The sequence below is a fragment of the Megalobrama amblycephala genome, linkage group LG11 (assembly GCF_018812025.1).
Source record: "Megalobrama amblycephala isolate DHTTF-2021 linkage group LG11, ASM1881202v1, whole genome shotgun sequence".
In the NCBI taxonomy this organism is placed as follows: Eukaryota; Metazoa; Chordata; class Actinopteri; order Cypriniformes; family Xenocyprididae; genus Megalobrama; species Megalobrama amblycephala.
In genome coordinates this window covers 3,109,322-3,135,921 of record NC_063054.1, presented here as the reverse complement: position 1 = coordinate 3,135,921, position 26,600 = coordinate 3,109,322, and the positions used below count along the sequence as shown (strand labels likewise).

The following is a 26,600-nucleotide window of genomic DNA, read 5'->3' as shown; positions in this document are numbered from 1 at the left end:
TTTTGGTTAAATATATACATGTGTGTGTGTGTGTATTTATATATACATAATAAATATACACAGTACACACTTGTAAACAAACTAATATGTAAACAAACTAATCGATCATGTTTGATAGCATATACATAATACACACACACACACACACACACACACACACACACACACACACACACATATATATATATATATATATATATATATATATATATATATATATATATATATATATATATATATATATATATATATATATATATATATATATATATATATATATATATATATATATATATATACAGTCCAAAAGTTTGGAACCACTAAGATTTTTAATGTTTTTAAAAGAAGTTTCGTCTGCTCACCAAGGCTACATTTATTTAATTAAAAATACAGTAAAAAACAGTAATATTGTGAAATATTATTACAATTTAAAATAACTGTGTACTATTTAAATATATTTGACAAAGTAATTTATTCCTGTGATGCAAAGCTGAATTTTCAGCATCGTTACTCCAGTCTTCAGTGTCACATGATCCTTCAGAAATCATTCTAATATGCTGATTTGCTGCTCAATAAACATTTATGATTATTTTCAATGTTGAAAACAGTTGTGTACTTTTTTTTTAGGATTCCTTGATGAATAGAAAGTTCAAAAGAACAGCATTTATCTGAAATACAAAGCTTCTGTAGCATTATACACTACCGTTCAAAAGTTTGGGGTCAGTAAGAATTTTTATTTTTATTTTTTTGAAAAGAAATTTAAGAAATTAATACTTTTATTCAGCAAGGATGCATTAAATCAATCAAAAGTGGCAGTAATGTTACAAAAGATTAGATTTCAGATAAACACTGTTCTTTTGAACTTTCTATTCATCAAATAACCCTTAAAAAAAAATATTGTACACAAATATTTTGTACAATTGTACACATTAAATGTTTCTTGAGCAGCAGATCAGCATATTAGAATGATTTCTGAAGGATCATGTGACACTGAAGACTGGAGTGATGATGCTGAAAATTCAGCTTTGCCATCACAGGAATAAATTACTTTGTGAAATATATTCAAATAGAAAACAGTTATTTTAAATTGTAATAATATTTCACAATATTACTGTTTTTTACTGTATTTTTAATTAAATAAATGTAGCCTTGGTGAGCAGACAAAACTTCTTTTAAAGACATTAAACATCTTAGTGGTTCCAAACTTTTGAACTGTACTGTATGTGTGTATGATATATATATATATATATATATATATATATATATATATATATATATATATATATATATATATATATATATATATATATATATATATATATATATATATATATATATATATATATATATATATACATACACATACACACACACACACACACACACACACACACACACACACACACACACACACACATTAATCGATTTGACATCACTAACAAAAATGTATTTTGTTAAATATTTGTGAGTATTATATTAAAAATACATATTTATTCTAAAACTTTATATATAGATTTGTTAAGAATGTATTATATTTTTTTGTGTAAACTTCAATTACTATATCAGCAAGGCCCTGGAGTAAGCATCCCAACCCAGAGGTCAGTGGTGGCACCTCGGGTCACCAAGCGGGTGAGTTTATCCATCAAACCTCCAATCAGTGTGGAGCAGCTCCAGAAAGAAGGCGGAGCACAAGATTGTTCTCTTGGCTGTTGGCCAATCAATCTGTCATTCATCTGTCTAGTTTACTTAATAATTTCTAAAACTATCAGGGTTATGAATAGCACATTTTTTTTACAGCTACAATTTCAGAGGGCAGATGAATGGAAATGCTGCATCAGCTCTCCTCATTACCGATCATAATTCACAAAACATGGAAAACATTTCGGATAAGCTTGCCTCCATTGTTCTTATGAGGTCAAGTGTGTATACCCTTAACCTTCCGCTTGCACGCTATTGGATGACATCAAATCAGTGGCGCTGAGAAGTCATTAACTCGATAAGCTTGGACAAAAGAGCGAGTGCCGCAGCATTACGCCTAATCGTGAGCATTTTTTTGAGAGAAAATATCCGCAGCTCTAATGTAAAGCTGATGAGTTCTGCCAGGAACACTCCCATGAACGCCCTTCACTGCCTCTCACTTCCCATCAGCCGTGGGAGCTCGCACATGAGCCGCAGTCACTTCATCTGTTTAATCAATGAAATGGATGTAATCCTCTTCTTTCATTCCACAATATTCAGCTGTCCTCCAGCCGTTCACTGTCTCTTTTTTGTAAATTACTGTCTAGTCACCTCATAGGTCATGGAGACAAATGTTGTCTTGTAGCCACACGTGTGTATAGTGGAGCCTTGGTGACAGCTGAGATCAATAGCTATTAAACCGTTGGAGATCTAAGATAAGCCCTCATGAGCCAATCGGATTTATGGGAAATGCATCTTAAGGGATTTCGTTCGTGTGCTAGAGGATTTACGATATCTATGTTATGTGGTGTAGTCTGTTGGGCATGCATTTTTTCCATGCATGCTGCTTTTGTAATGCAAACGGGAAAGCATCTTGTTTTGTGATATTGAATAACCACTTCATTGCACTGCTTTTTGACACCGTAGAAACAATATTTTATGGTGCCTAGCTGTTAAAGACAACCACGGACGTTCTTCTTTAACCCTGTCTTTAACCCTTTAAGCCCGAAGAAAACTTCATAATCAAATTACTAAGCAACCACTGACAAGAATAACACAAAATATGTATTTTAAAGCATAGAAACTCAGCTTTAATGCATCCAATCATTTTGATGAACTCTTAACGAGTGCTAAGTAGTCCCTCTAAATCGCCCACCCGAGGGCGCTACCGAGCTACAAAAAACTCCTAAGTAGCGCGAGTTATTTACTGATACATTTTTTGTTTTTTTTTAATCATAATTTATGAAATACTTTTTTGTACAATGTACTGCAGTGTGTCATGTGTCATATGTCATTTGAAAGGTCTCACTGAGTAGATTACAAGAAGCATAATTGTTTTGGGCTTTGACTAAACTTGTACGTGAAGCTCCGCAAGACCAAACTAACATACGGATGCTGCATTTGTGCCACGTTTTTGCTTGTAACTTCATGAAACATTGTGGAAAATGGCACATCATTATTTACAGTAGATTCTCACTATTAAAATGAGTCAACATAATCCAATGCGAAGATCATGAGATATTCCTCACAGAGTTACGACACACAAAACTCCACAGGCACAAAGGTGCTAACTAAAATCAGATGTAGCTTTCACATGCATTTTCTCTTATAACTTCATGAAACATGCATAGATCGTAGAAAATGGCACATTATTACTTCCCAATTGAAATGAGTCCAAAATCAACATTATCCCTTGCGTTGATCACGAGAAATTCCTCATGGAGGAGCGATTTTATAAATGTCCATGATTCCTAATGCTGTAACTTTTGATTACTTTATGCTATCACCACAAAATTTGATCTAGATGTAGCTCACATGTAGGGGAACTTCACCAAAAATTTTTTTTAAAAGTTTTCAATCAAACAATACCAACCTTTTGACACTTCTTGCTATATTTTTGGAGTTATGAGTCTTTACTTTTGTCATTTAGAAAAAACAACTCTAAAAATGCCTTCAGGGCTTAAAGGGTTAAGTTAAGTAATAACGGCTTCAAATTAAAAACCCAGCAGCCAATTGATCGTGAATGTTGTTTTAAGGGCGACCGTGTCATGATTTGGTGTACTTTCTCTGACTTATTTTCAAAACTTGCATCTCCATTTCTTGGCAGGATCCTTTGTGGAAGGTGCGCCGCAGTCAGAAGTTGGACATGTCTGCCCGTCTGGAGCTGCAGTCGGCCTTGGAAGCTGAAATCCGGGCCAAGCAACTGGTTCAGGATGAGCTGCGCAAAGTTAAAGCTGCCAACATCTCTTTCGAGAGGTCAGTCTTCGATTCTGCTATAAGCAGCAGCCTTTTCATTTATTTAGATTGATGTTCAAAGACTCTGCTTCTGTTTTACTGATTCAGTCTTATGTGCACAATACAAGAGGATACACATTACAAGTTTCTGAGTTAATCACTGTGTATAAATACACAAAAACATATTTCCGGTAACACTTTAGTTTAGGGCCCAATTCTCACTATTAACTAGTTGCTTATTACTAGGATGTTGGCTGTTTATTGGTACTTATAAAGCACATATTAATGCCTGAATTCTGCATTACCATATTCTACATCCCTTAATCCTACACCTAAACTTAACACATGTGCCATAGGTTGCAGACCCCTGATCTAGCTTTTTGTCGTAGCCTTACTTTTTTGACTCCCTCGCCTACAGCAAAGTGAAGGACACAGAGGCCAAGAACAGAGAGTTGGAGGAGCAGCTCGAGAACATGAAGAAAGAGATGGAGGAGAGCCGCTCACGAACAGACAAAGGTGAAAATGCTGATACACGTTATGACTTCACCCTTAATAGACCATGAGCATATTATGTCCTTTTGAAGGAACATCTGAAGGGAACCTTTTATAAATGCGGCTGATTGTTAAATTAATGGATTGTTCTATTATTTGAAACTACCAATTGGTCCTAACCATATTTTTATTTTTTTATATAACTGTAGGCCTGAAACTTCCAGACTTCCAAGACTCCATCTTTGAGTACTTCAATACCTCTCCCCTCGCCCATGACCTGACGTTCAGAGTGAGTGTTTCTGATAGTATCTGTCCATCTGCTACTGCGTTACATGCCATAACAAGCCTCCCTCTGTTCATTTCATCATCCTAATGACCTCCGGCCTCAGAACATCAGAGACCTGATTGTTGATCAAACGACGAGATGACATCTGTAGTAGCTAGACAGAAATACTGGAGTGTACATGTTTGTGAATGTGTAGCACATGGATCCCTGATTCACCTCGGGAATCTGCAGTCTTACACATTTCACATAGGCCATTCACAGTAATGCATTACAATATTGTGTTACTCGCAAAAAAAGTAACTAATTGCATTACCAATGCATTATATTACTTTTGCGTTATTTTTTTTCTCACCTGGCTGGGCTTGTTTGTTTGTATTTTAATACAGAAAAAACAAACAATTGTTCTATTTTTGGCAAATGTAGAGGCCCTTTCACACCAAAAGTGAAACGAATAAGTCTCAGGCTGAAGGAAATGCAAATTCACATCTGTACAGTATAGGGGCGCAGATCAAACAAACCTTTCAGCTGTGCTGCCATTCTGGATTGCAGAAGAATCGGATGCAGGAGAATAAAGTTTAACACTCTTACTTCAGCAATAAAAAAAAAAAAACAAACAAACAAATTTAATGTTTATCTAAAGTCATTTTTGCTTATTGGTATGATTAGTCTAGAACTACAATAACCATCATGTTTACACAACGCCTCTGCACTAACTTCCAATTTCTGTCAACATACGGGACAGGAGATCTGTCAGTCAATAAATAAGAAAAAGTAATATGCGTTACTTATTTGAAAAAGAAACTTTTTAAATTTTGTTGTAAATTTAAAAGTAATGTTACTTGTTACTTGAAAAAGTAATCTGATTGCATAACTTGTAATGCGTTACCCCCATGTATGTTTGTAAAACATATATGATTGCAGTCAGAGCCGATAGCCTCATGTGCAGCACAACTACGCCAATTTTTGGCTCAAGGTCTTTTGCCGATTCCATTCCCCTCTTTCCTGATTGTCTTCAGAAAAGTATTGATGGCATTTTCTTTTATCCTACCTCCGTGTAATGCCTAAAAAATGGTGTTTATTAGCACAGGACTGCTTGGTATACAGTGGTAACCAGGGTAACCGCTGTATTTCTACTTTTGGCCAGATGACTCATCCTGCTTTGATTGCCTAAGTAGAGCTGAAAGTTTTGCAAGACTGATTCCTGTCTTTCAGTTTTGCAAAACTGTTTCCATACTGAGGCTGTGAGAGGAGCCCTACTGTGTCACTTTAAAGTAGGGATCAGGTCTACCGATGATTTTGAGACTCATGCGATTGTAGGGAAAAGGCCTAAAGTGAAAGTAAGTTCATAAAGACAAAAGCTGTGTCACTTGTCATCTTATTTTTGTCCCCCTCAAAAAAAGGACTCTGTCTCCTCCTCATCCGCATCTTCTCTGCTTGCATTTTGGGATGAAGTAAGTTTGCTAAACAAAGCTCCTCCCTCTGTGACCTTTAACCTCGGCCGGAGTGATCTGTCAGCAGACAAAGTATCTCAAAAGTTTTATTGATGGTCAAGAAGTTCATACTGTAATTCCTCTTGTGTTTTGTCAAAATAAAACAACGCTCACTTTACTTATGTTAATAATGCCTGATTCACCATTTAAGGCCAGACATTAGTGACTATACAACTTACATTCAACCTAACCAGCATGCCCTTAATATATTTTGTCTGCTGACCGCGTTCCTCTGCCATATTGCAATCAGACCCTAGATCCAATTCAGTGTAATTGTAGGTGCTAAAGGTTAGAGACTCACAATTAGCATCCAGCAATTAGTATTAACCACCTCCCAACTGCCTTCTAACCTCTTAAACGGCTAATGTGAATAACGTCACTCTCCATTCGTCAAGTCTGCAAATGCACTAAGCTGTTAGTTAACCCTTAGAGCCTGCTAGGACAATAAACATCCATAATTTAGATTGAAATGACTGAGCCAACCAGCCGTAAAATAAATTGGATGAAATAAAATGATGAAAGATGATTAAATTGTGCGGGGTGTTTCACAATTACTTATAACTTACCAATATTGGAGGTGATGGTGAGTATGTGCTTGTAAGCTAATTGAATATGACAGTAATTCTCTGAGGAAAAAGTGTGATGTCAATTAATTTGATGATTTTAATTACCTACCAGTCTTTTTGCAACCTAAAATTCTGTATCACTCTTAATTGACACTGTTGTGTATTCAAATGTTGCATAGATACAGTCATAGTGTGTGCACACCAAAAGTGAATTTAATTATTTGCTCTAGTAGATTACATACAGAGTCAATGCAACGACACTAATAGACGAGAATTCACGGTAGGCGATGTAAATGATACGACTTAGGCGACGTGATTTGCCAAATTCCCCTCAATCACATCTTCCGCGTGAAAAATTTAAACTTGAGCGGGAAATTCACATGACACGTTGTCTCGCAAGCCAATCAGCAAAGAGCTTATTGACATGTCCCATCATCAATTAGTGCTGGAAGCAGCCATGCACAGTTCCAGGAGAGGTTTTCCCGTGGAATTTGATCTACTTTATCACCTGTACTGCCAATTTAGCGATTTTGTCGTTAGATTTAGTGACTTCCCCCCTCCCTTTTGAGACTTTTTTTTCAAAAGCCTAGCGACAAATCTAGCAAATTCTTGGATAAACCTTATCTAGATTCCATGACTCGCCCACTTTATATTAATATAGATCAGTGGACTCGCCAGTATGACATCATCTAGCGACATTTAGCGAACAGTTTTAGCTACTTTCAACTGGAAGCAATTGTTGCCGTGGGTTGTTTTTCATGTCTGCGGGTTGAAGGGACCCTACTAACGTGATATTTAGCCCCTGGAATGCAAATTTTACCAAGGGAACCCTGCCAAAAATGTGGATTCAAACCCCCAAACCCCCCCGGCAACGTGACTTTTACTGGAGTAAAAATTATATTCGCATGAGTGACGTGAAAAACAAGTGATCCCGCGAGTAATCTAGAGTGAGTGACGCAATGCGAATATTCGCTATTGGTGTGCACACACCAAAAGACCATATCAGTATCTTTTGTTTAGAAGTGCTTGGTAAGTATTGTTTTTGTTTAATTTTGGGGAATATTTACAATGTTAGTCAAAGATGGTGCTTTAGTGTTTACAAATGCATCTTAAGTTGAATTATAGGTGTTTGTTTGCTTATTGCTGATTGCTTTAACATAAAAATGAAAGACTTAAATGCATAATCATTATATATATTTATATATAATTTATACATTTGAAAGTTTGGGGTCAGTAAGAATTTTTTTTAAAGAAAGTAATACTTTTATTCAGCCAGGATGCATGAAATTAATTTTTTACATTGTTTCAGAAGATTTCTATAAAAAATGCATTCTTTTGAACTTTTTTATTCATTAAAGAATCCTGGAAAAAAAATACAAAAATGTTAAACAGAACAACTGTTTTCAAACTGTAAATTGTAATATTTCACAATGTTTTTGTTTTTTCAGTTTTAATTAGAATTTTGGTCAAATAAATGCAGCCTTGGTGAGCATAAAAGACTTTTTTTTTTTTTTTTTTTTTTTCAAAAACAAACTTGTAAAATATCTGTTCCTAGCAAAAATATTCTATTAATAGGTATAAGCACATGACTGCTGAATGATTATTAGTTATGACATAATACATTTCACAAATGTCATCTCAGCCAGATTGTGATAATGTTTGCGTGACTTGAATGTGTTAATTTAGCTTTTTGGGGAACTTAAGTGATGTTTGTAAAGCTTTTGACCACATCTGCTGACCGTAATCATGCCATGTAGATGGAATAAAAATGACCCTCAGCGAATGATGCATACTCATTTTGAGCTTTCAAACAAATGTGGTCTTTTCCCTCAGACAAGCTCCGTCGGTGATGTGGACGCCACACCCCAGAAGACGGACATTCCCTCTTCCTCCCCATCAGTGGTTTCAGAACAGGATGTGAGTGTCCACCTAACACTTCCTATTACATTCTGCCGCTGTCCGACTTCCTGTCTGATACATTGGTCATTGATTGAGTAATTTCCTGAATAGTAATGGATAGGACGAAGCTTTAAAAAATAGAAAATGATGTATGGTCTCCTTGAAACAAAAAAATAAGTACACAAATATACATGTTTTGTTATTAAGCATTTTTTTTATATATATATAATGTAATGTATATGTGACAGAAAATCACTTATATTATTATTTATGGAATTGTTTTAATCATTTAGGAACCAGTCAAGTCTCAAGCGACCACCCCTGCTACACCTTCTCCAATGTATCAGCCCACTCTCAGTGCGCCAAAGGTAAAACCATCATATGATGTGTCTGACTCATCATTAGCCTGTTCCTTTACTCCAAGGGTGTCCAAAATCCGGCCCAGGGATGAATTTATAAACGGCCCGCAGCTTGTCTGTTAAAATGCATCATATGTGGCCCACAAATCATGCAATTTCATAGTGTCAACACAAGGTTACAGCTCTAGATTTTAGGCCAGGTGTAGCAGTTAAAGGAGAAAGTATACTTACCTAGCCTTGCAAAGTATACTTTATTTGACTCGTACGCGTATACAGGGATATCTCTCGCCACGAGTTACAACCCATGTAAACATCTTTGTATTCTTTCATGCTAGAGTTGTACAAATGAGAATACTTTAACCTCTTCACACAATCTCTCGTCTATGTAGGCCTCCATTGTCGCTGTAGCTTGCATGTGTTCTGGTGTCATAAGAAATCGAGTCGCCCCCAGGAATCGGGTCTCCTTTAGGATCCCATTGGTTCAATGCACTTTTAATGGGTAGTATTTTTAGTGTTCGATTATAATTCCTGCGAAATCATTTTGTGATTTATATAATTTAAAATGCATTATAATGACCATTAATGTATTTTAAATTACATGGTTCATATACTAGTAGCTATAGGTTGTGAAATCAAGCATCTCTCATTTTTACTGTTTGTTTTTTTTTAGTTAGCTTATGTACTAGCATAGCATACCAATTAGCCTGCTAGCTTAGCTTATATTACGTTAGGTATGTTTTTTGCACTTAATGTAATAAACATCATACAATAGTGAAATGGGCTATAATTAAGTCAAGACATCACGATAACAACATTTGATCAGGCATTACCTCCTGGGTCCTAAAGGAGACCCGATTCCTGGGGGGGACTTGATTTCTTATGACACTGGTCTGTTCTGTTTATGCAGTCTTTCTTCGTCTACCTTGTGAATCCACGCCCACAGAGCACGATTGCCACCTTGTGGATAAACTAATTACTGCAAAAAAAAATGCGACCACACATGCATTTTTACAAAAATTTGGTGGTGCGTGTACTCTTCCGATGACGAAATTCACGTCACACACACTGTACGCTGACGCGTAAAAAGTGAAGTATACTTTGGACTAAACTGTGAGTGAAACAAAATTTGATAACTGATCAGCACTGCCATTTTGGTTGCTTATGAGAAATGTTAAATGCACCAAAAGTGGAATGAAACTTGCCCCCTTTAAAAAAAAAAAAAGTTTGGAGACCCCAGCTTTAGTTTGTCAGTATTTTCTTATTGGCTTCTCAGCATTGGCTCTACATTGCTCTGACTGTTAATATTTTGTTTGTGTCAGCAGCCTAAAGCTCATCAGTTGAGCATCAAGACCTTCTCCAGCCCGACCCAGTGCACTCACTGTACCTCACTGATGGTGGGCCAGATCCGACAAGGCTACGCCTGCGAAGGTGAGCTGAGTGTTAATGATAAAAAGATCAGAGACAGTGTGATAATGAGATTTTGATCTAAGATGAAATATTTATATGCAAGTTTCACTTGTCAGTGAAAGAAAGCAAGTCACGTGTGTGAACGTTTGGTAATTCTCTCTCTCCCTCACTGTATCTCTTTTAGTATGCTCTTTCATCTGTCACGTGTCTTGTAAAGACAACGCGCCCCAGGTTTGCCCCATTCCTCCAGAGCAAGCCAAGAGGCCTCTGGGTATTGATGTGCAAAGGGGCATTGGCACAGCCTACAAAGGTTTTGTCAGGGTGAGAATGATAATGTAGTAAAAATTTCTGGTCACTTATTTTTACTAATTGCATTGAACTTTTATTTCATACTAAACGCCATCCAGTACCTTAAATTGCCTTGCTGCTCTTTCAGATCCCGAAGCCCACAGGAGTGAAGAAGGGCTGGCAGAGGGCTTATGCTGTCGTGTGTGACTGTAAGCTCTTCCTCTATGAGGTGCCCGAAGGGAAGTCCACTCAGCCTGTCGTGGCGGCCAGTCAGGTCCTCGACTTGAGGTCAGGATTAGTCACGTTCTCAGATCAAATGTACTTAACACACAGTCAGTGAATAATGTAGTGATCTGCTACAGTACTATTCAAAAAATATCGGTAAGTCGGTAAGATATTTGAAAGAAGTCTCTTGCTCACTAAAGCTGCATTTATTGGATCAAAAATACAGTAAAATCAAAAATAGTGTAATATTATTGCCATTTAAATGAACTGTTTTCTATTTTAATATATTTTAAAATGTAATGTTATTCCTGTGATGGCGAAGCTGAATTTTTTGAAGCTATTGTTCCAGTCTTCAGAGTCAGATTCTCCTGAAGAAGAAATAATTTTTTTTCAGGATTCTTTGATGAATAAAGTTCAAAAGAACTGCATTTATTTGAAATATAAATCTTTTGGAACATTATAAATGCCTTTAATGTCACTTTTGATCAATTTAAAAACATGAATAAAAGTATTAATTTATTTTAAAGAAAACAAACAAAAAAAAACCTACTGACCCCAAACTTTTTTCTCCCAAAAATCAGACTTTTACATTGTTACAAAAGATTTCTTTAAAAAAAATACCTTTCTTTTGAACTTTTCTATTCATCAAAGAATCCTGGAAAAAAATGCATCACAGTTTCCACAAAAATATTAAACACCACAACTGTTTTCAAACGGTAAATTTTAATATTTCGCATTGTTTTCCCCCAGTTTTAATTCGATTTTTGGTCAAATAAATGCAGCCTTGGTAATGAGCATAAGAGACTCCTTCAAAAACATGAACTTGTATATCTAAAATGTCTATTCCTAGCAAACAGTCTATTAATATAGTACTCTATTAATAGGTATAAACCTTTTGCTCATGATTTTTATGAGTAAGCACATGACTGCTGAATGATTATTAGTTATGACATAATACATTTCAGAAATGTCATCTCAGTCACATTGTGATAATGTTTGTGTGACTTGAATGTGTTAATGTAATTTTTTGGGGGAGATTAAAGGATGTTTTTTTATTGTTCCAGTCTTCAGAGTCAGATGATCCTGAAAAAGAAATAATTTTTTGTGATACTTTTTTTTTTTTTTTTCAGGATTCTTTGAATAGAAAGTTCAGAAGAACAGCATTTATTTTAAATTGAAATGTTTTTAACATTATAAATGCCTTTAATGTCTCTTTTGATCACAGTATTCATTTCTTTAAATAAAAAACATACTGACCCCAACAGTAGTGCAAATAAAGGATATTATCTGACATTATTACAAAACTTGGAAATATCAAGTAATATTTTTCATTTGTGTGACAGTGTTTGTTTCTTGTCCTCACAGAGACGAGGAGTTCTCTGTAAGCTCTGTTTTGGCATCTGATGTGATCCATGCCAGTCGTAAAGACATTCCCTGCATATTCCGGGTACGCTCTGAAATGTGTCCTTTTCTTTAAATGCTGCATTGCTATGTTTAGTCATGCCTCACGATAATAATCAATATTTGCCCTGAACCGTGCAGGTATCATCATCCACTCTGAACTCCCCAATCCGGCCGGTGCCTCTGCTGGTGTTAGCCGAGAGTGAGGCAGAGAAGAGGAAGTGGGTGGGCATCCTAGAGGGCCTGCAGAACATCCTGGCCAAGAACCGCCTGAAGAACCGTGTGGTGCATGTCCTGCACGAGGCCTACGACAGCAGCCTGCCTGCCATCAAAACTACACTCTCTGCCGCCATCGTAGGTCAGTACAGTGTTAGGGGCCGTTCACACAGAACGCGTTTTTCTATTCCAATGCGCTACTTTCCCGTTGTTTTTCTATGTAAACACGCGCTTGACGGACGTGCATGACCGTTACGCTCGCGTCTCGCGTCTTTTGCAGCGCCTCACAGATGAGCGCCGCGTTTTTAATTTTAATTTCAACTTTTACACGCAGCGCAGCTCATCAATGTCAGTTCCAAAACAGTGGACCAATCAGAAGAACTTGGAGGCGGGGCAAGCGTTGCGATTTGGCATGACAACTGTTTTATATAATGGCAACATGGCGGAGGAGGCGCTCATTATTATCTTATTTTCTTTTTTTCCATGTCAAAACTTGTATCTGTCAATTCTGCTGTTTACCTATTTCTATTATTTCCGTTGTTGTCGTTATTGCCTCACGTCTCAAAAGCGCGTCTCGAGACACTGGCGTTCTACGCTGCGCCTTTTTTAAAACCACTTCTGAGCGCCGCGTCTCGCGTTTTTAGACGCAAAGACGCGTTCTGTGTGAACGGCCCCTTAGGGAGGCGAGGATGTTAATCTCTGGGATTGCTACTAATTCAAATGAATCAATATACTTTATCCCATTTTCAAGAGAGGAATGAGCATTTCTGAACACATGATAATTTTCACATATTTGAATTTGTGAGGCTGTTTACATTCAGTGACATAGTCAATGTACTTTTATTTATTTTTTTTTTTATTTATTTATTTTTTTTTTGTCCTTTATTACCCCTATTTGGCTCAAAATGATTTTAGTCAGGACATTTTTGGGACATTAACCTGAAATGCTTTTCAGAAGTTGTTCCTGTGACATGCTATAATCTTACTAAAGCTATTTTAAACAGTATTTCTAAAAGGACTGCCCTCTAATAGTTGACTAATCATTAGTCAACTAGAAGCGGCTTGGTCGGCCAAAAATTTTATTAGTCGGTTAGTCACAGGAAAAAAAAAAAACCTTGTGGTGCAATCACTTTTTTCATGATAACAGTGGAAACTAATCCATCATTTTTGGTCATACAGATTAGAGTAACACATCATTCGAAACTGTAATGGGTCTACTTTTATTTGTGTAAACTCACAATAACAAGAAAACATTGTGCTTTTGTAAAATAAAGAAAACAAACAATGCGCTTTCTGCCGTCTCGGTCTCCCTGAACTGGAGCACGTCACATAAAATAACCGAAACTCAGGGTATACTTGCCTCACAGACATGAGAAATATATCTATAGAAAGCTTGAAATGTCTACTAACCAGAAACGAATCAAAAATAAATAATGGCGATGCTGCATCGTCAACTTCATCTTTGCAGCCGACACTGACTCAGAAACTCACTAGTTTATTAATAAAACATTGAAATGTCTCCTTGATATTTTTTTCCCGACACATTCATAATTGTTACTTTTGCCGGTGCTTTGCGAAAAAATAGGCGCCTATATATTAAACTCTCATTATGGTTTAGTATTCTCCTCGGTATATATTTAAGTAATTTAATAAATATAAGCATGCAATTATTCGACTAATGGCTTAAATGAATAATAGTCGACTAGAAAAATCATTAGTCGCGGTCAGCCTTAATTTCTAATTCTTGTGTAATTATGGCATATTATTATAACTGAGAGACTACATGGAATATTTGTACTTTAAAATTTCCCTACCAAACCCTCCTCCCCTCTCTCACTCGTTTCATTTGCTCCAAATGAATATTGTTGGTGTTTCAGGGATTAATTGCGTGTATTGCGCATAATTTTACTCATTCCCACAGATTTTATTCTCACAAAGTGCACACATAAAGATGCCTCTCAGTACTAAATTGAGTTCTTTATTGCTGCTTATTGCACTTAAACAGTCAAACACACACAAAATAATGTCAAAATGCCGGTCTTGGGCGAGTATTCATGTAAACACAGTCAGTTTGTTTTAAGTGAACGTAAACAGTTGAGAAAGAAAACGCATGTGTAACAGTATAATGGATCTGTGCGTCAGGTCTTAAAGTGACAGCAGCCTAATAAACCTGCTGCCAAATTATGACATAATATTAAAAATATCTATATGGCACTTTTCCCCTATGGTATTGATGTCAAAATTGTAGCCAGTGAAATGCTGAGTGTCTAGTAACTTTAGAAAACCACTAGCCACAGTGACTTGTGAGCAAAAAAGTTAATGTCAAGCCCTGCATTTGTGCATTTGGAAATGTTGTTTTGTAATAGTATTAATACTTTAATATCTAGCATTAGTATTTTCAGTAATTAAAAATGACAATTCATAGCCGTTTTACCTGGGAGTAGTTTAATAAACTTCATGAACAAAGTGCAATGGACTTTCAATAGAGGGACAGAAATCTCACAAGTTTGAGAATGAGTAAATGACAACAGAATTTTAGTTTTTGGGGTGAACAAACTTTTCACAAAACAATCTGTCCTGCTATTGTCTCTACAGATCGAGAACGAATTGTTTTGGGAACAGAAGATGGCCTGTTTGTAGTCGAGATCACAAGAGATGGTATGAGCACATCGATTTACTTCTTTAATTCTTTTCCATTATTTTTACTTTGACTAATTTCCCATGATCCTTTCTCAGTCATTGTTCGTGCTGCTGACTGTAAAAGAGTCTGCCAGATTGAGCTCATCCCCAAAGAGAAGATGGTGGCCCTGCTTTCTGGCCGTAATCGGCACGTCCATTTATACCCCTGGGCGGCACTAGAGGGCGCAGAGGGTGGTGTTGATATCAAGCTGACCGAAACTAAAGGCTGCCAGACGATGACCATAGGTACCCTACGGCCTGGCGGCCCAGCGTGTCTCCTAGCAGGCGTGAAGCGTCAGGTCATCTGCTATGAAATCACACGGGCAAAGCCCCATCACCGCAAGCTGTGGGAGGTGCAGGCGCCTGGTATCGCCCAGTGGCTGGGGATTATTCGTGATCGGCTGTGCGTGGGTTACCCGTCAGGCTTCGCTCTGCTGGCGATGCAGGGAGAGTCGTCACCGGTGAGTCTGGTCAGCCCGGCAGACCCCTCGCTAGCCTTTTTGGCCCAGCAGCCCCTGGACGCGCTGCACGCTATGGAGGTGGGAGCGAATGAACTGCTGCTGTGCTTCAGTCAGCTGGGAGTGTATGTGGACGCGACAGGACGACGCTCTCGGACACAGGAGCTGATGTGGCCCGCCACACCACTTGCCTGCAGTAAGTGTTTTTAAAGAGCTTGTGTGGGAAGTAAGAAATAATTGGTGAAAGTATCTAAGCAACGCTGTTTGTTTTCATGTTTTCAGCCCTCCTGAAATTCCAGTGTTTTTCATGTGTAGACTTGGAGGAAGGGAGGAGTAGGAAAGAACAGAGGAGAGACAGCAAAGCAGGGAGGAGGTAGAAAAGACAAAGAGGAGAACAGGAGGTTTAAAAGAGAAATAAATGAACAACCATGGGCCAGATTCATCATTAGTTTAAAAAAAAAAAAAAAAGAGAGAGAATTTTTTTTCCCAGTTGCAATTAGGGTTGCAAAATTCCGGGAATTTTCAAAGCTGGAAACTTTCCATGGGAATTAACGGGAATATATGGGAATTAATGGGAATAAACAGGGAATTTGCAAAATTGCAGGTTAGCCTATAACAGGGTACTTAAATGTAGTTGAAAAAACATCTTGCAACATAATTTTGGTTAAAACAACCATATTTAATGCAATTTTAGTTTAATTTTTACCCTGCACATTCCTCACACAGCACACTACTTACTGCAGGGCTATTGAGGCCACACCCCCTGCATGCACTGCGCATTCCCCTAGTCCATAACATGCACATTTGATCAAAAATACAGAAAAATCAGTAATATTGTGAAACATAACTACAATTTAAAATAATGGAATAATAATTGATATACAAAAAAATAGAATTTATTTCTGTGATCAAAGCTGAATTTTCAGCATCATTTCTCCAGTCTTCATGCTAACAACTGTTTCCAACAATGATAATAACAAATAAGTATCAAATCAGCAAAATTAGACTGATTTCTGAAGGATCATGTGACACTAAAATAAATAACACATAACAATTGCTGCAATAAAAATATATTTAATTTACATATTTACTAAATTAGAATTAATTGAATGCGAAAAATAAATAACTGTTATTTCATGTTATGACCAAACAAAATGTTTATGTTTGTTTTATATGATACATTTATTTTATATATATATATATATATATATATATATATATATATATATATATATATATATATATATATATATATATATATATATATATATATATATATATATATAATAAATCTGTATAAATTTCCCAAAATTTCCAATTAATTCCCATAAATTCCTCTTAAGTTTCCAAATTGGAATATTTCCAAAATTCCCCAGGCTAAGTTCCCGTGGAAAGTTTCCGGAAAGTTTCTGGAAATTTACCAGAAACTTTACGCCCCTTTGCAACCCTAGTTGCAATTCATAAAAAAATAAAAATAAAAATTGGCTCTAAATAGTTTATTTTAAAAAATAAGCTTACGAGTTAAATGACAGGTAACAATCCAATGATTTTTGTCGATACCAATAAGCCAATGATTATTTTCAATTTATGGACCATTAATTGGCCGATATTAAAATTCTGTAATATTCTGTCTAAATAAATAAATAAAAAACACTATAAACTAAAATCACTCATTTTAAATGAACAAGTGAATTTAGGCATCACAACATTATGTACTGTATGAAAATTCAATATATATTTTGAGATTTGCTAAATATTTCATTCAGCAGTATTATTCAATTATTAGCCTTCTTATAACGCTGGCAGTTCTCATTGAGGGAATTAGTGCAAAGAAGAAAGTTCTTTTCGAGAACCTTGATGTGTCGAAAAGTAAAGGTCTTTGCACACAATTCGGAGCCACCGTACGAGCGAACGCCAAAATCCAGTATGGGGTCTGACAAGTTGGTCCACTTCGTCTCACAGCACAAAGCACTGTATGACAAACAAAGTGTACATATACTGTATATTGGTGGTCTTTTTAATATGTGACTCCAGTATTGCTAATAAACCATCAAACTGAGCCACTGACATCCTGAAGTAAACTTTGGAACGCTCGGTATAATCCCGCAGCTCCTTGTTAAGGAGGTGGAACTCTCCTTCCTCTCTACGCAGTCTCAGGATTGGATGGACCCAATATTTCCTTTCTTTTTCTCTTTTTGAGAAGAGAGGACAACTAAATCATCCTCACCGCTTGAAGACTCCATTTTGTATTGTCTTGCTAATTTTTTTTGCAATGGATTAATTAATACGCATCAGACTCGGTGTGCACAGTTTCTGCGCGTGATGAATTTTTTGGATGACAAAGACGAAAAAAATGCATATTTCGGACTCAGTGTGCAAAGACCTTAAGAGGCGGCCGTGGGAAAGCTGTGGCCAATTCCATTAGGGATGTGAGTGGGAAAAAAAATGTGCAGCAGTAAACAAGAAGGTCAAGAGAGCAGATAAGGGCAATATTGTTGCATGTACCTAGTAGGGGTGTAACTGTACACAACATGACTTCAGTACAGCAGGGGGAGAAAACTAAACATAAAATTGCTTCTTTTTTCTTCTTTTTCATTAAACAGTAGTTTATTAACAAATTGCATCAATCACTTCAATTATAAATTCAATTATAATGAACATTTTCTTAAGGATAAAAACAAAATCTATCTCAGCTGATCCTGTAAACTATAATACAGGAAACCCTTTCTTGCACATTACTATAATATTAAAGGTTACAATTAACAACAGAGCCCAAACTATTGAATTCAGTTGCTATTTATATTTAGATATAATAATCAACATAAACATGTAAGGCAGGTTTTGCATTAACTTCTAAAAATAATTATAAAATTATTTTTCTTCTCCAATTCATTTTTGAATTATAATTATTTACAAAGTTACTGTCATAACTTGTTTTCATGACCAATTTAAAACACATTAATGAAGACATTACTAACAGGTGAAGTAAATATAATGAATATATAAGCTAATATAGTGTATATATTTAGTGAAATGCTCCTCTAGAGTTCATTTCTCTAGTGAACTAACATGCTGTGGACACTGAATGACTTGCCTGAGGTAAATGCAATGCTACGTGAGATATTATTCTCAAGCTGTTTTATTGATGTCTTTCTGCGGTTAAAGCACTGATTACATGTAAACATATCTATGCATAGATTGTCTGTTCTTCTGTGCTTTTTCTTGTTGTGGCGGTTAGCAAACAGCATTGCATTACCGCGTATGCCCCCTTCTGAATTGGAGTGTGAATCGACTGTATTTGTAATCTGACTGTATGCACTGAACCGTGACAAACACATGTACAGTTACATCCCTAGTACCTAGTATTATACAGTGTTCCAATGCTTAATATATAAAAATCCAGTCAATCTATTATAGTATGAGGTTATCTTAGCTTAAGTTATTTACAGTGATTTTTCCCCCTTTATTTTCTCAGGAACAATGTTAAAAAAGATAAAATCATTCATAAATCTTTTCAACATGACTTACTCTTACCATTTTTTCCTTAAGACAATAAGAAGAAAATAGTACATAAGAATAATTTTATTTCTTGGCATATTTGGAGAATCAGGCCCCAGATGTTTCAGTCAGAATAGTGAGCCACAGAACGCTCCGGCCTCTGACCCAGTTTCACGGCACATCAAACAACCCTTTGAGAATGGCATCATGAATGATTTTCCTAGCCATGACATCTCAAACCCATATTCATTATTTTCAGGCTCAAACTCGAACTACCTGACAGTGTACAGCGATTATGGAGTAGATGTGTTTGATGTCCACACCACAGAATGGGTCCAGACCATCTCATTAAGAAGGGTGAGTGAAGGATCCAGTTTGTGAAAGCAGTATTTAATATAATTTCAATTGTAACAATTTGTGTTTATGAAAAAAGCTGATCTGACTTTAAAATGTGTCTGTAGATTCGGCCCCTGAATGTGGAGGGCAGTCTGAACCTGTTGGGCTCTGAGCAGCCCCGCCTCATCTACTTCAGCAACAACTCCTCAGGTCTGATCCCACCCCACACACACTTAACCATCAACACACATCTCCCACACACTGGACCTTTCTTTCCTCACTTAATGTAGCAAGAGTCTCTGATCACAGTAGTCCACCTGTGAAGAAATGTGTCCTCCACAAAGTGATGTCAATCACTCCCGCCTACACAGACACTGACGCACGCGTATAAATATATATATATATAAAACAAGCCCACACATGCTTAGAGCTCAGCAGTCTCGGCCTCAGACATCACATCTGTTCACTAGAATGGTTTGTTCACTGATTCGTTCAGTGGCCCTTTCTGCCAATTACATCGTTACACCAGTAGATGGTGACAACTAACTTTGAATGTTATGAATCATTAAATGAGTCACTGAATTATTCACTCAGCTTATTTGTTAAAAACATTAATCCATTTATAACTGTGTAATCTATTAAGGTTCTTATAAAAGGTTTTTTAAGCATCATAAGATGTCTTGAATTCAGTGTCTCATTCACACTTGAAGCTTAGTAAGGGGACATATTTGTTCAGTAAGGGTTCATGTACTTCCAGCCAGTTTTTATCACATAATAAACCCCGACAGAGTGATCAGGACCCGACGTGAAGTGGAAAGATCTTGCATCACTCTGAAGAGGTTTATTCTGCGATAACAACTGGCTGGATGTACGTCATCCTGCTTATTACACGGCTACTTGCCACATAAGTAAATAATTAAACACGAAATATTGACTTAAGTTGAAATATTTTATTAGGTCTTTAAACGCAAAGCTGGCATTTAAAGTGGTTGCTAGCAAGCGGCAAGTTCAAACTAGACGGACATTTAAGGGATACAATGTAGTCATACCACTTACTACACAACATTTTGACACATAAATAATTATTGGGATAAGAGATATTGATTTGAGATTTTAAAATCGTGCCTGTTTGTCATCTTATAATCCGTTAGTGTACAAAACAATTGTTGTAAAATGGCAGCAGCTGCATTTGTATGAAACAGAGAGTGAGTCTGCGATATCGGATGACATAATTAAGCAACTGTACACAAAATATTGATTTGAGTTTTAATATTTTATTAGCTCACCAAACGCAAAACTTCCATGAGGAAAAACTGTTCCTAGCAAGCGTAAACACCAACTTCAGTGACAGTTACCTGGATGAATCTGTTATCAGTTTTTAGCGGTTATTATCAGGGGATAACATACCGCTGGATGGTGCGATTGACCAATCAGAATCAAGTAGCCATGTAATAAGTACGGTTAACCACTAGCTATGTTTCCATTCACCTATTTTTATGCGCATTTTGGGATATTGCATCAAAAACTGCTGGATAGAAATGCCAAAATGCGCATAAATTCTAAAAATGTGCATAAAAAAAACACATGCGCTCGTTTGAGTCGGATACATTTTTTATCCAATAAGAAAACATGCGCATAAATTACAATGAGACACATTTATCAACTAAATTCCTCTATGCACATCAAAAAAATCATGTGACTTCGCGATGGGGCGGCTTAACTGGACTAACCAGCGGACTGATCTAGTTGCAACAGCATCTGAAATGCTGTTTTGGTTGTTCTGAAATGCCTAAGCCAAGATTGTCGTCAAAGTGGTTCGGTGTAATTCCCTCCCAGAACTGTCTTACGCGACTGCGTTACCAAACAGCAGGTATCTGAAACAGTGTTGCCAAGTCCTCGGTTTTCCCGCGCAATTGGGCTATTTTAACACTGTTGCTGCGGGTTGTTTTTTATGTCCTCCGGTTGAAGCGACCCCAAATAGCATGATAGTTAGCCCCTGGAAAGCGATTTAACCCCCTGGGCTAGTTTTGAGTAGCAGTTGGGTGGGCTTTGTTGTGAAAACCTGGCAACCCTGCTTTTTTTTTTTTACCAGATTTGTTTAAAAACACTGATTATGAGTCACTACATAGAAGTGAATAGGAACAATTTGTCCAAAATTTGTGCAAAAAAGATCAGCCCAGGTAATGAAATGTACGGCTCCACCCTTTATGGTCCATTTACAACTCACTTCCTACCCACTCTGGCAGATTGCCGTCTTGATAAAGACGCTTTTGTTTGCTAAACTAAAATGACCTCATTTGTCACACCTCCTCCAGGCCCGCTGCCAACAATTCCACTGTGCGTTCAGACACAGCGGCTCGGAGAAACCCAGAACTGCTGTAGTTTAGCAGCCATAACCGTTGTTTTCAACACTGTGTTTCCACAGATGGCTGTGACCTAGCCATCCCTGAGACCTCCGACAACAGCAAGAAGCTGATGGTGAGGACACGCAGCAAGAGGAAGTTCCTTTTTAAAGTACCCGAGGAGGAGCGGCTGCAACAGAGGAGGTATGGTGGCTTAAGGTGAACATTTCTCACGCTGCCGCACTCCTGCGTTTCTACATTGTTTCCTTTTTGTTCAATAGGGAGATGCTGAGGGATCCTGAAATGAGATCCAAGCTGATCTCCAACCCCACCAACTTCAACCACGTTGCTCACATGGGCCCAGGCGACGGCATGCAGGTCCTCATGGATCTGCCTCTGGTAATACCTTAAAATAGCTGGAGCTGATGTCCAGATTTAAGTGTTTAAATGTATAAACGCACCTGGTGCTAAAAGCTTAGGGGGAAGCATACAGATGCCATTGTCAAATCTGCATGGGGCGACCCATCAGCTGAAGAGTTTTTGAAATCTCAATCCTGCCAATACCAGTGTCAACAGTGTGCCCTTGAGCCCTGGTTTCTTTCTAAGTTTCCTCCCCACTCTTTTAGGCGATTCACTAATCTGACACATCCAGTTCAGGTCATGGAGCCGACACTAATGAGCCCGTTACTTGAAGCAGGTGTGTTAGCTAGAGGACTCAAATGTGCAGTGCTATGGGGTTCCCAGGAGCAAAATTAAGAGACACTGTTCTAATTAGGGCAGGAATCCGAGAACCACTTTTTATTTGGACCATTTTCATTTTTATTCATACCATGGAACAGAACATCATTTTAATTTTTTTACTATTCAGCATCACCAAAATACCTACAGCACAAAACTTACAGCACATTCTGATAAATGATTCTAATGAGTCGTTCTTGTTAGTGAATCAAAAATATGCAGCGTGTCCAGCTTATTCCAAACGATTCCCGAGCAAATGACTCTTATCAGCCAGTTCTTTTTAGTGAATCAAACTTATGTTGAGAGATGGATTAGTCTACTTACTCCAACTAGTTGTTGAGTGACAGTGTGTAGGTGAAGATACGTTTTGTAGTAGTATTTATAAAAATAAAAAAAAAAGTATGTATATAAATGTATATTATTGAAGATAAATGTGTATTATTTATTATGAGTACTGTATGTACAGTACTGGTCAAAAGTTTGGAAAATTAAGGTTTTTAATGTTTTTGAAAGTAGTCTTTAATTTCATCAAGGCTCATTTATTTGATCAAAAATACAGTAAAAACAGTAATAATGTGGTTTCTTTTGTAATCTATTTTAAAATGTAATTTATTCCTGTGATCAAAGCTGAATTTTCAGCATCATTCTCCAGTCTTCAGTGTCACATGATCCTTCAGAAATCATTCTAATATAATTTCTTATCAATGTTAAAAACTGCTTTTTTCTCACATTAACTTGATAAATAAATGACAGTAAAGACATTTATGAAATGAATAAATAATATGAAAAAGTTCTATTTAAAACAAATGCTGTTCTTTTGAACTTTCTATTCATCAAAAAATCTTGGGGGAAAAAAATATTAAAAATATTAATTTCCACAAAAATATTGTGTTTAACATTAATAATAAGAAATGTTTCTTGAGCCGCAAATCAGAATAATTTCTGAATGATTAGAATGATTTCTGAAGGATCATGTGACACTGAAGACTGGCTGAAAATTCAGCTTTGATCACATTTTAAATAAATTACATTTTAAAATATATTACAACAGAAAACAGTTCATTTAATTTGTAATATTTTACAGCATTACTGTTTTTACTGTGTTTTTGATCAAATAAATGCAGCCTTGGTGAGATTAAAAGAATACTTTCAAAAAATAGATTTAACATTATTTAGTAGTTGTATTATTGTATAATTAATTAAGGCCAATTAGTAGACTGCAACCTTTGAAAATGCATATTCAAAATGATCTTCGCTTACGGTTTCCGGGAACACTGATTATGCAGTTGATTCACTATAAGTTGATTTTTTTTTTTTTTTTTTTTTTAATGGCGTCCTAAATGAGAGAACCAGGTAAACTGTATCAGTTTAGCCCTTCAGCTTTGAGCACAAGATGCTAAATGAGTCTCTGTCGGTCAGATCGAGTCTTCAGCGGTGGAGGTTTGTATAATTTACAGAAGTGCTATTTGATCACGGCATGAACTGATTGACTTCTCGGGTTTATTACTCATCCTAACATCCTTTTCTTTCATTTTACTGCACAGCGCCAAAGTCTTTCCCTTCTCTCTGCATGTTTCTTCTTCAAAGCCAGCCAGCCCCGCTCTTCCACCCTCACACCCTTTTCTCTCTCTCTCTCTTTCCTGTTCATGTCTCTCCTTCTGTTTTCGCTCTGGTCGTGGATTCGCTCTGTCCTCTGGTTGCCGTGGCAGCAGCAGAGCGAGACTCCCTCCCCCTCATCCTCTCGCCACCATGCCCTGATCTCCCCTCCGACCAACTTTGAGCACGTCTATCACATGAGTCCCGTCTCTGCCGGGCTCTATCTGCAGAAAGAGCCTTCCTCCCAGCAGAGCCTACTTCAGTTCTCCTCTTCCTCCTCCTCTCCTTCCACATCCTCCCTGGGAAGGGTAGGCTAGCAACACCCCTCCCCACCCCACTTCCTCTTCCTCCCCAGTCCCATCCCTCCCCACCACACCCCCCAGGCCCTCGACTTCCTTTCCTCCCTCTGCTCCTGTGTTACACCATCCCTGTCCTGCCGAACTCTTTGTTCATGCTTGAACGCTGATTGTTTTTTGGCCAGTGAAAATGTTTCAAATGAGCCATTTCAGGAGAATAATGAAGCTTAATACTTCACACTTATAATTTGACTACATATTTTCACATTATCATGTAAAATCGATCATTCTACCAATGTTTGTGTGTGTTGTTAGCTTAGCAACATGCTAATGTTAAACTTTATTGAATTCAACTAGCAGTTAAAGGCTCTTACAATGGAAACGGGACATAACAAACTAACAAACAAACAAATTACACAGTTTTGAGAACATTGCCACTAAACATTTTGATACAATCGCTCAATAACTGTCATTTCCACCTGGTATTAAGATGCGTTTTGGTCGATCGGATCACAAGTAGACAAGGGAGACACATTCCCGTTTACATCTGGTGTTTTAATCCGTCTCTTTTGTCCACTTTCAACCACTTCTGTCCTGATTTCTTCGAGGGGAGGATCTATTGGCGAGTAAATATATGGCCTTTTTCAGATCTTTTGATCTAATGGACAAAATAAGCTCGCACAATTTATATATGAACGTGGCCAGAGACAACGAGCTTTTGTTTCTGCTCTGATGGCCACAACACCAGCCAAACTTTTTTTTTTTTTGATACTTTTGACATGGCTTGCCCACCCACAACCCTCTGATCTTGATTATATTACTATAATTAAAAATCTTTTTGGAAAATGAAACATTTTCTTATGAGCTTACGTGAATTATTTTGATAAAGTACATCATGGAATATAATCGCATATGGGTAACAGAGAAATTATAGCTATTAGCTTCAAGCTACACATGACAATTAATGAGATTGATACAACACTTTTACTAAAGTCACTATCAGTCACTATTGAGTGTTTGTAATAACTTCTGACTGCAATCCAATGTGGATTTTGGTCAAATAATGAGGCAGAAATATGTTGTTAGTGACATTTTAGAAGAATTTTATGGGGAAGATGCACAACTACAACTTCTGTAGGGTGTGAAGAAGAAGTAATATAAGTAATAGTGTAACTAATTGCTGTTGCCAGGAAGTAATAAGTAATTATATTACTTCTGAAAGGAGTAACTAGTAACGAGTAATAAATGATGTAAATAACATAATACATTTTTCGTATTCAGACCCATTTTGGGTCTTCAGCCGACCAAGTTTAAATCCCGTCTGGCTGGTGAGTTTCCCATGATGTTTACGCATTAGGTCAGTAGGAGGAGAGCAGGCGGTCTTTTGTGGCTGTTCAAACACATTCGACCACATGAGCGTTTACACTACGAAAGCAATCCGGTCAAATGTGTTTTCAACTAACTCTGGAAGTGGTCAAAAGTGGACAAGCTCAGAATGTTTTACACCCTGTTTACCCCTGTATTTAGCATTGCCAACTTGAGATCCGACCGACCAAAATGCATCTTAAAGGGTTAGTTCACCAAAAAATGACATTTCTGTCATTAATTACTCACCCTCATGTCATTCCACATCCGTACGACTTTTGTAAGACATCTTTAAAACACAAATGAACATCTTTTTAATGAAGTGTGAGAGCTTTCATTCGTTCCTCCATAGACAGCTACGCAACTACCGCTTTCAAGGTCCAGAAAAATATCATTAAAGTACTCCATGTGACTCCAGTGGTTTAACCTCAAATTTATGAAGCGACGTGAGTGCTTTGTTTGCACAAAAAAAACATAATTTATCAAAACTTGTTCACGCAACAATAGCTATGTTTCCATCACCCTGTTTTTATGCATATTTTTAAGTATCGCATCTGAAACGAGTGATGAATGCCAAATTTCGAATAAAAATCCCTTAATTCGCAAAAAAGTTTTTACACTTGTTTTTGACTTGTGCGAAAAAGAGTTAATGCGAATAATGGGAGATGGAAACGCATTTGCCAAATAAATTCTGATGTACTGAACATTAAACCCATGTGACTAATCGGCTGTTTCCGCTGATCGTGTTGTA

The 26,600-nt window shown here is 37.0% G+C and overlaps 1 protein-coding gene across 8 annotated transcripts in view; it reads left to right on the top strand.

The window, feature by feature from the left end:
* The window catches only part of cdc42bpb (CDC42 binding protein kinase beta (DMPK-like)), a 98,223-nt gene that overhangs the window by 66,548 nt on the left and 5,075 nt on the right, over positions 1 to 26,600 (top strand). Inside the window, exons 18-35 of one of the 8 annotated variants that reach the window (XM_048208335.1) lie at positions 3,785 to 3,933; positions 4,331 to 4,428; positions 4,614 to 4,693; positions 6,091 to 6,141; positions 8,580 to 8,663; positions 8,939 to 9,013; positions 10,324 to 10,432; positions 10,596 to 10,732; positions 10,848 to 10,987; positions 12,290 to 12,371; positions 12,467 to 12,683; positions 15,137 to 15,199; positions 15,278 to 15,874; positions 19,436 to 19,533; positions 19,638 to 19,722; positions 21,938 to 22,058; positions 22,136 to 22,253; positions 24,305 to 24,496. In XM_048208335.1, the coding sequence (XP_048064292.1) occupies positions 3,785 to 3,933; positions 4,331 to 4,428; positions 4,614 to 4,693; positions 6,091 to 6,141; positions 8,580 to 8,663; positions 8,939 to 9,013; positions 10,324 to 10,432; positions 10,596 to 10,732; positions 10,848 to 10,987; positions 12,290 to 12,371; positions 12,467 to 12,683; positions 15,137 to 15,199; positions 15,278 to 15,874; positions 19,436 to 19,533; positions 19,638 to 19,722; positions 21,938 to 22,058; positions 22,136 to 22,253; positions 24,305 to 24,496 (2,496 nt within the window). Of the gene's footprint in view, positions 1 to 3,784; positions 3,934 to 4,330; positions 4,429 to 4,613; positions 4,694 to 6,090; positions 6,142 to 8,579; positions 8,664 to 8,938; positions 9,014 to 10,323; positions 10,433 to 10,595; positions 10,733 to 10,847; positions 10,988 to 12,289; positions 12,372 to 12,466; positions 12,684 to 15,136; positions 15,200 to 15,277; positions 15,875 to 15,960; positions 16,052 to 19,435; positions 19,534 to 19,637; positions 19,729 to 21,937; positions 22,059 to 22,135; positions 22,254 to 24,301; positions 24,497 to 26,600 lie in introns of those variants that run through there. The other 7 variants (XM_048208333.1, XM_048208336.1, XM_048208334.1 and 4 more) reach the window with 7 other exon arrangements.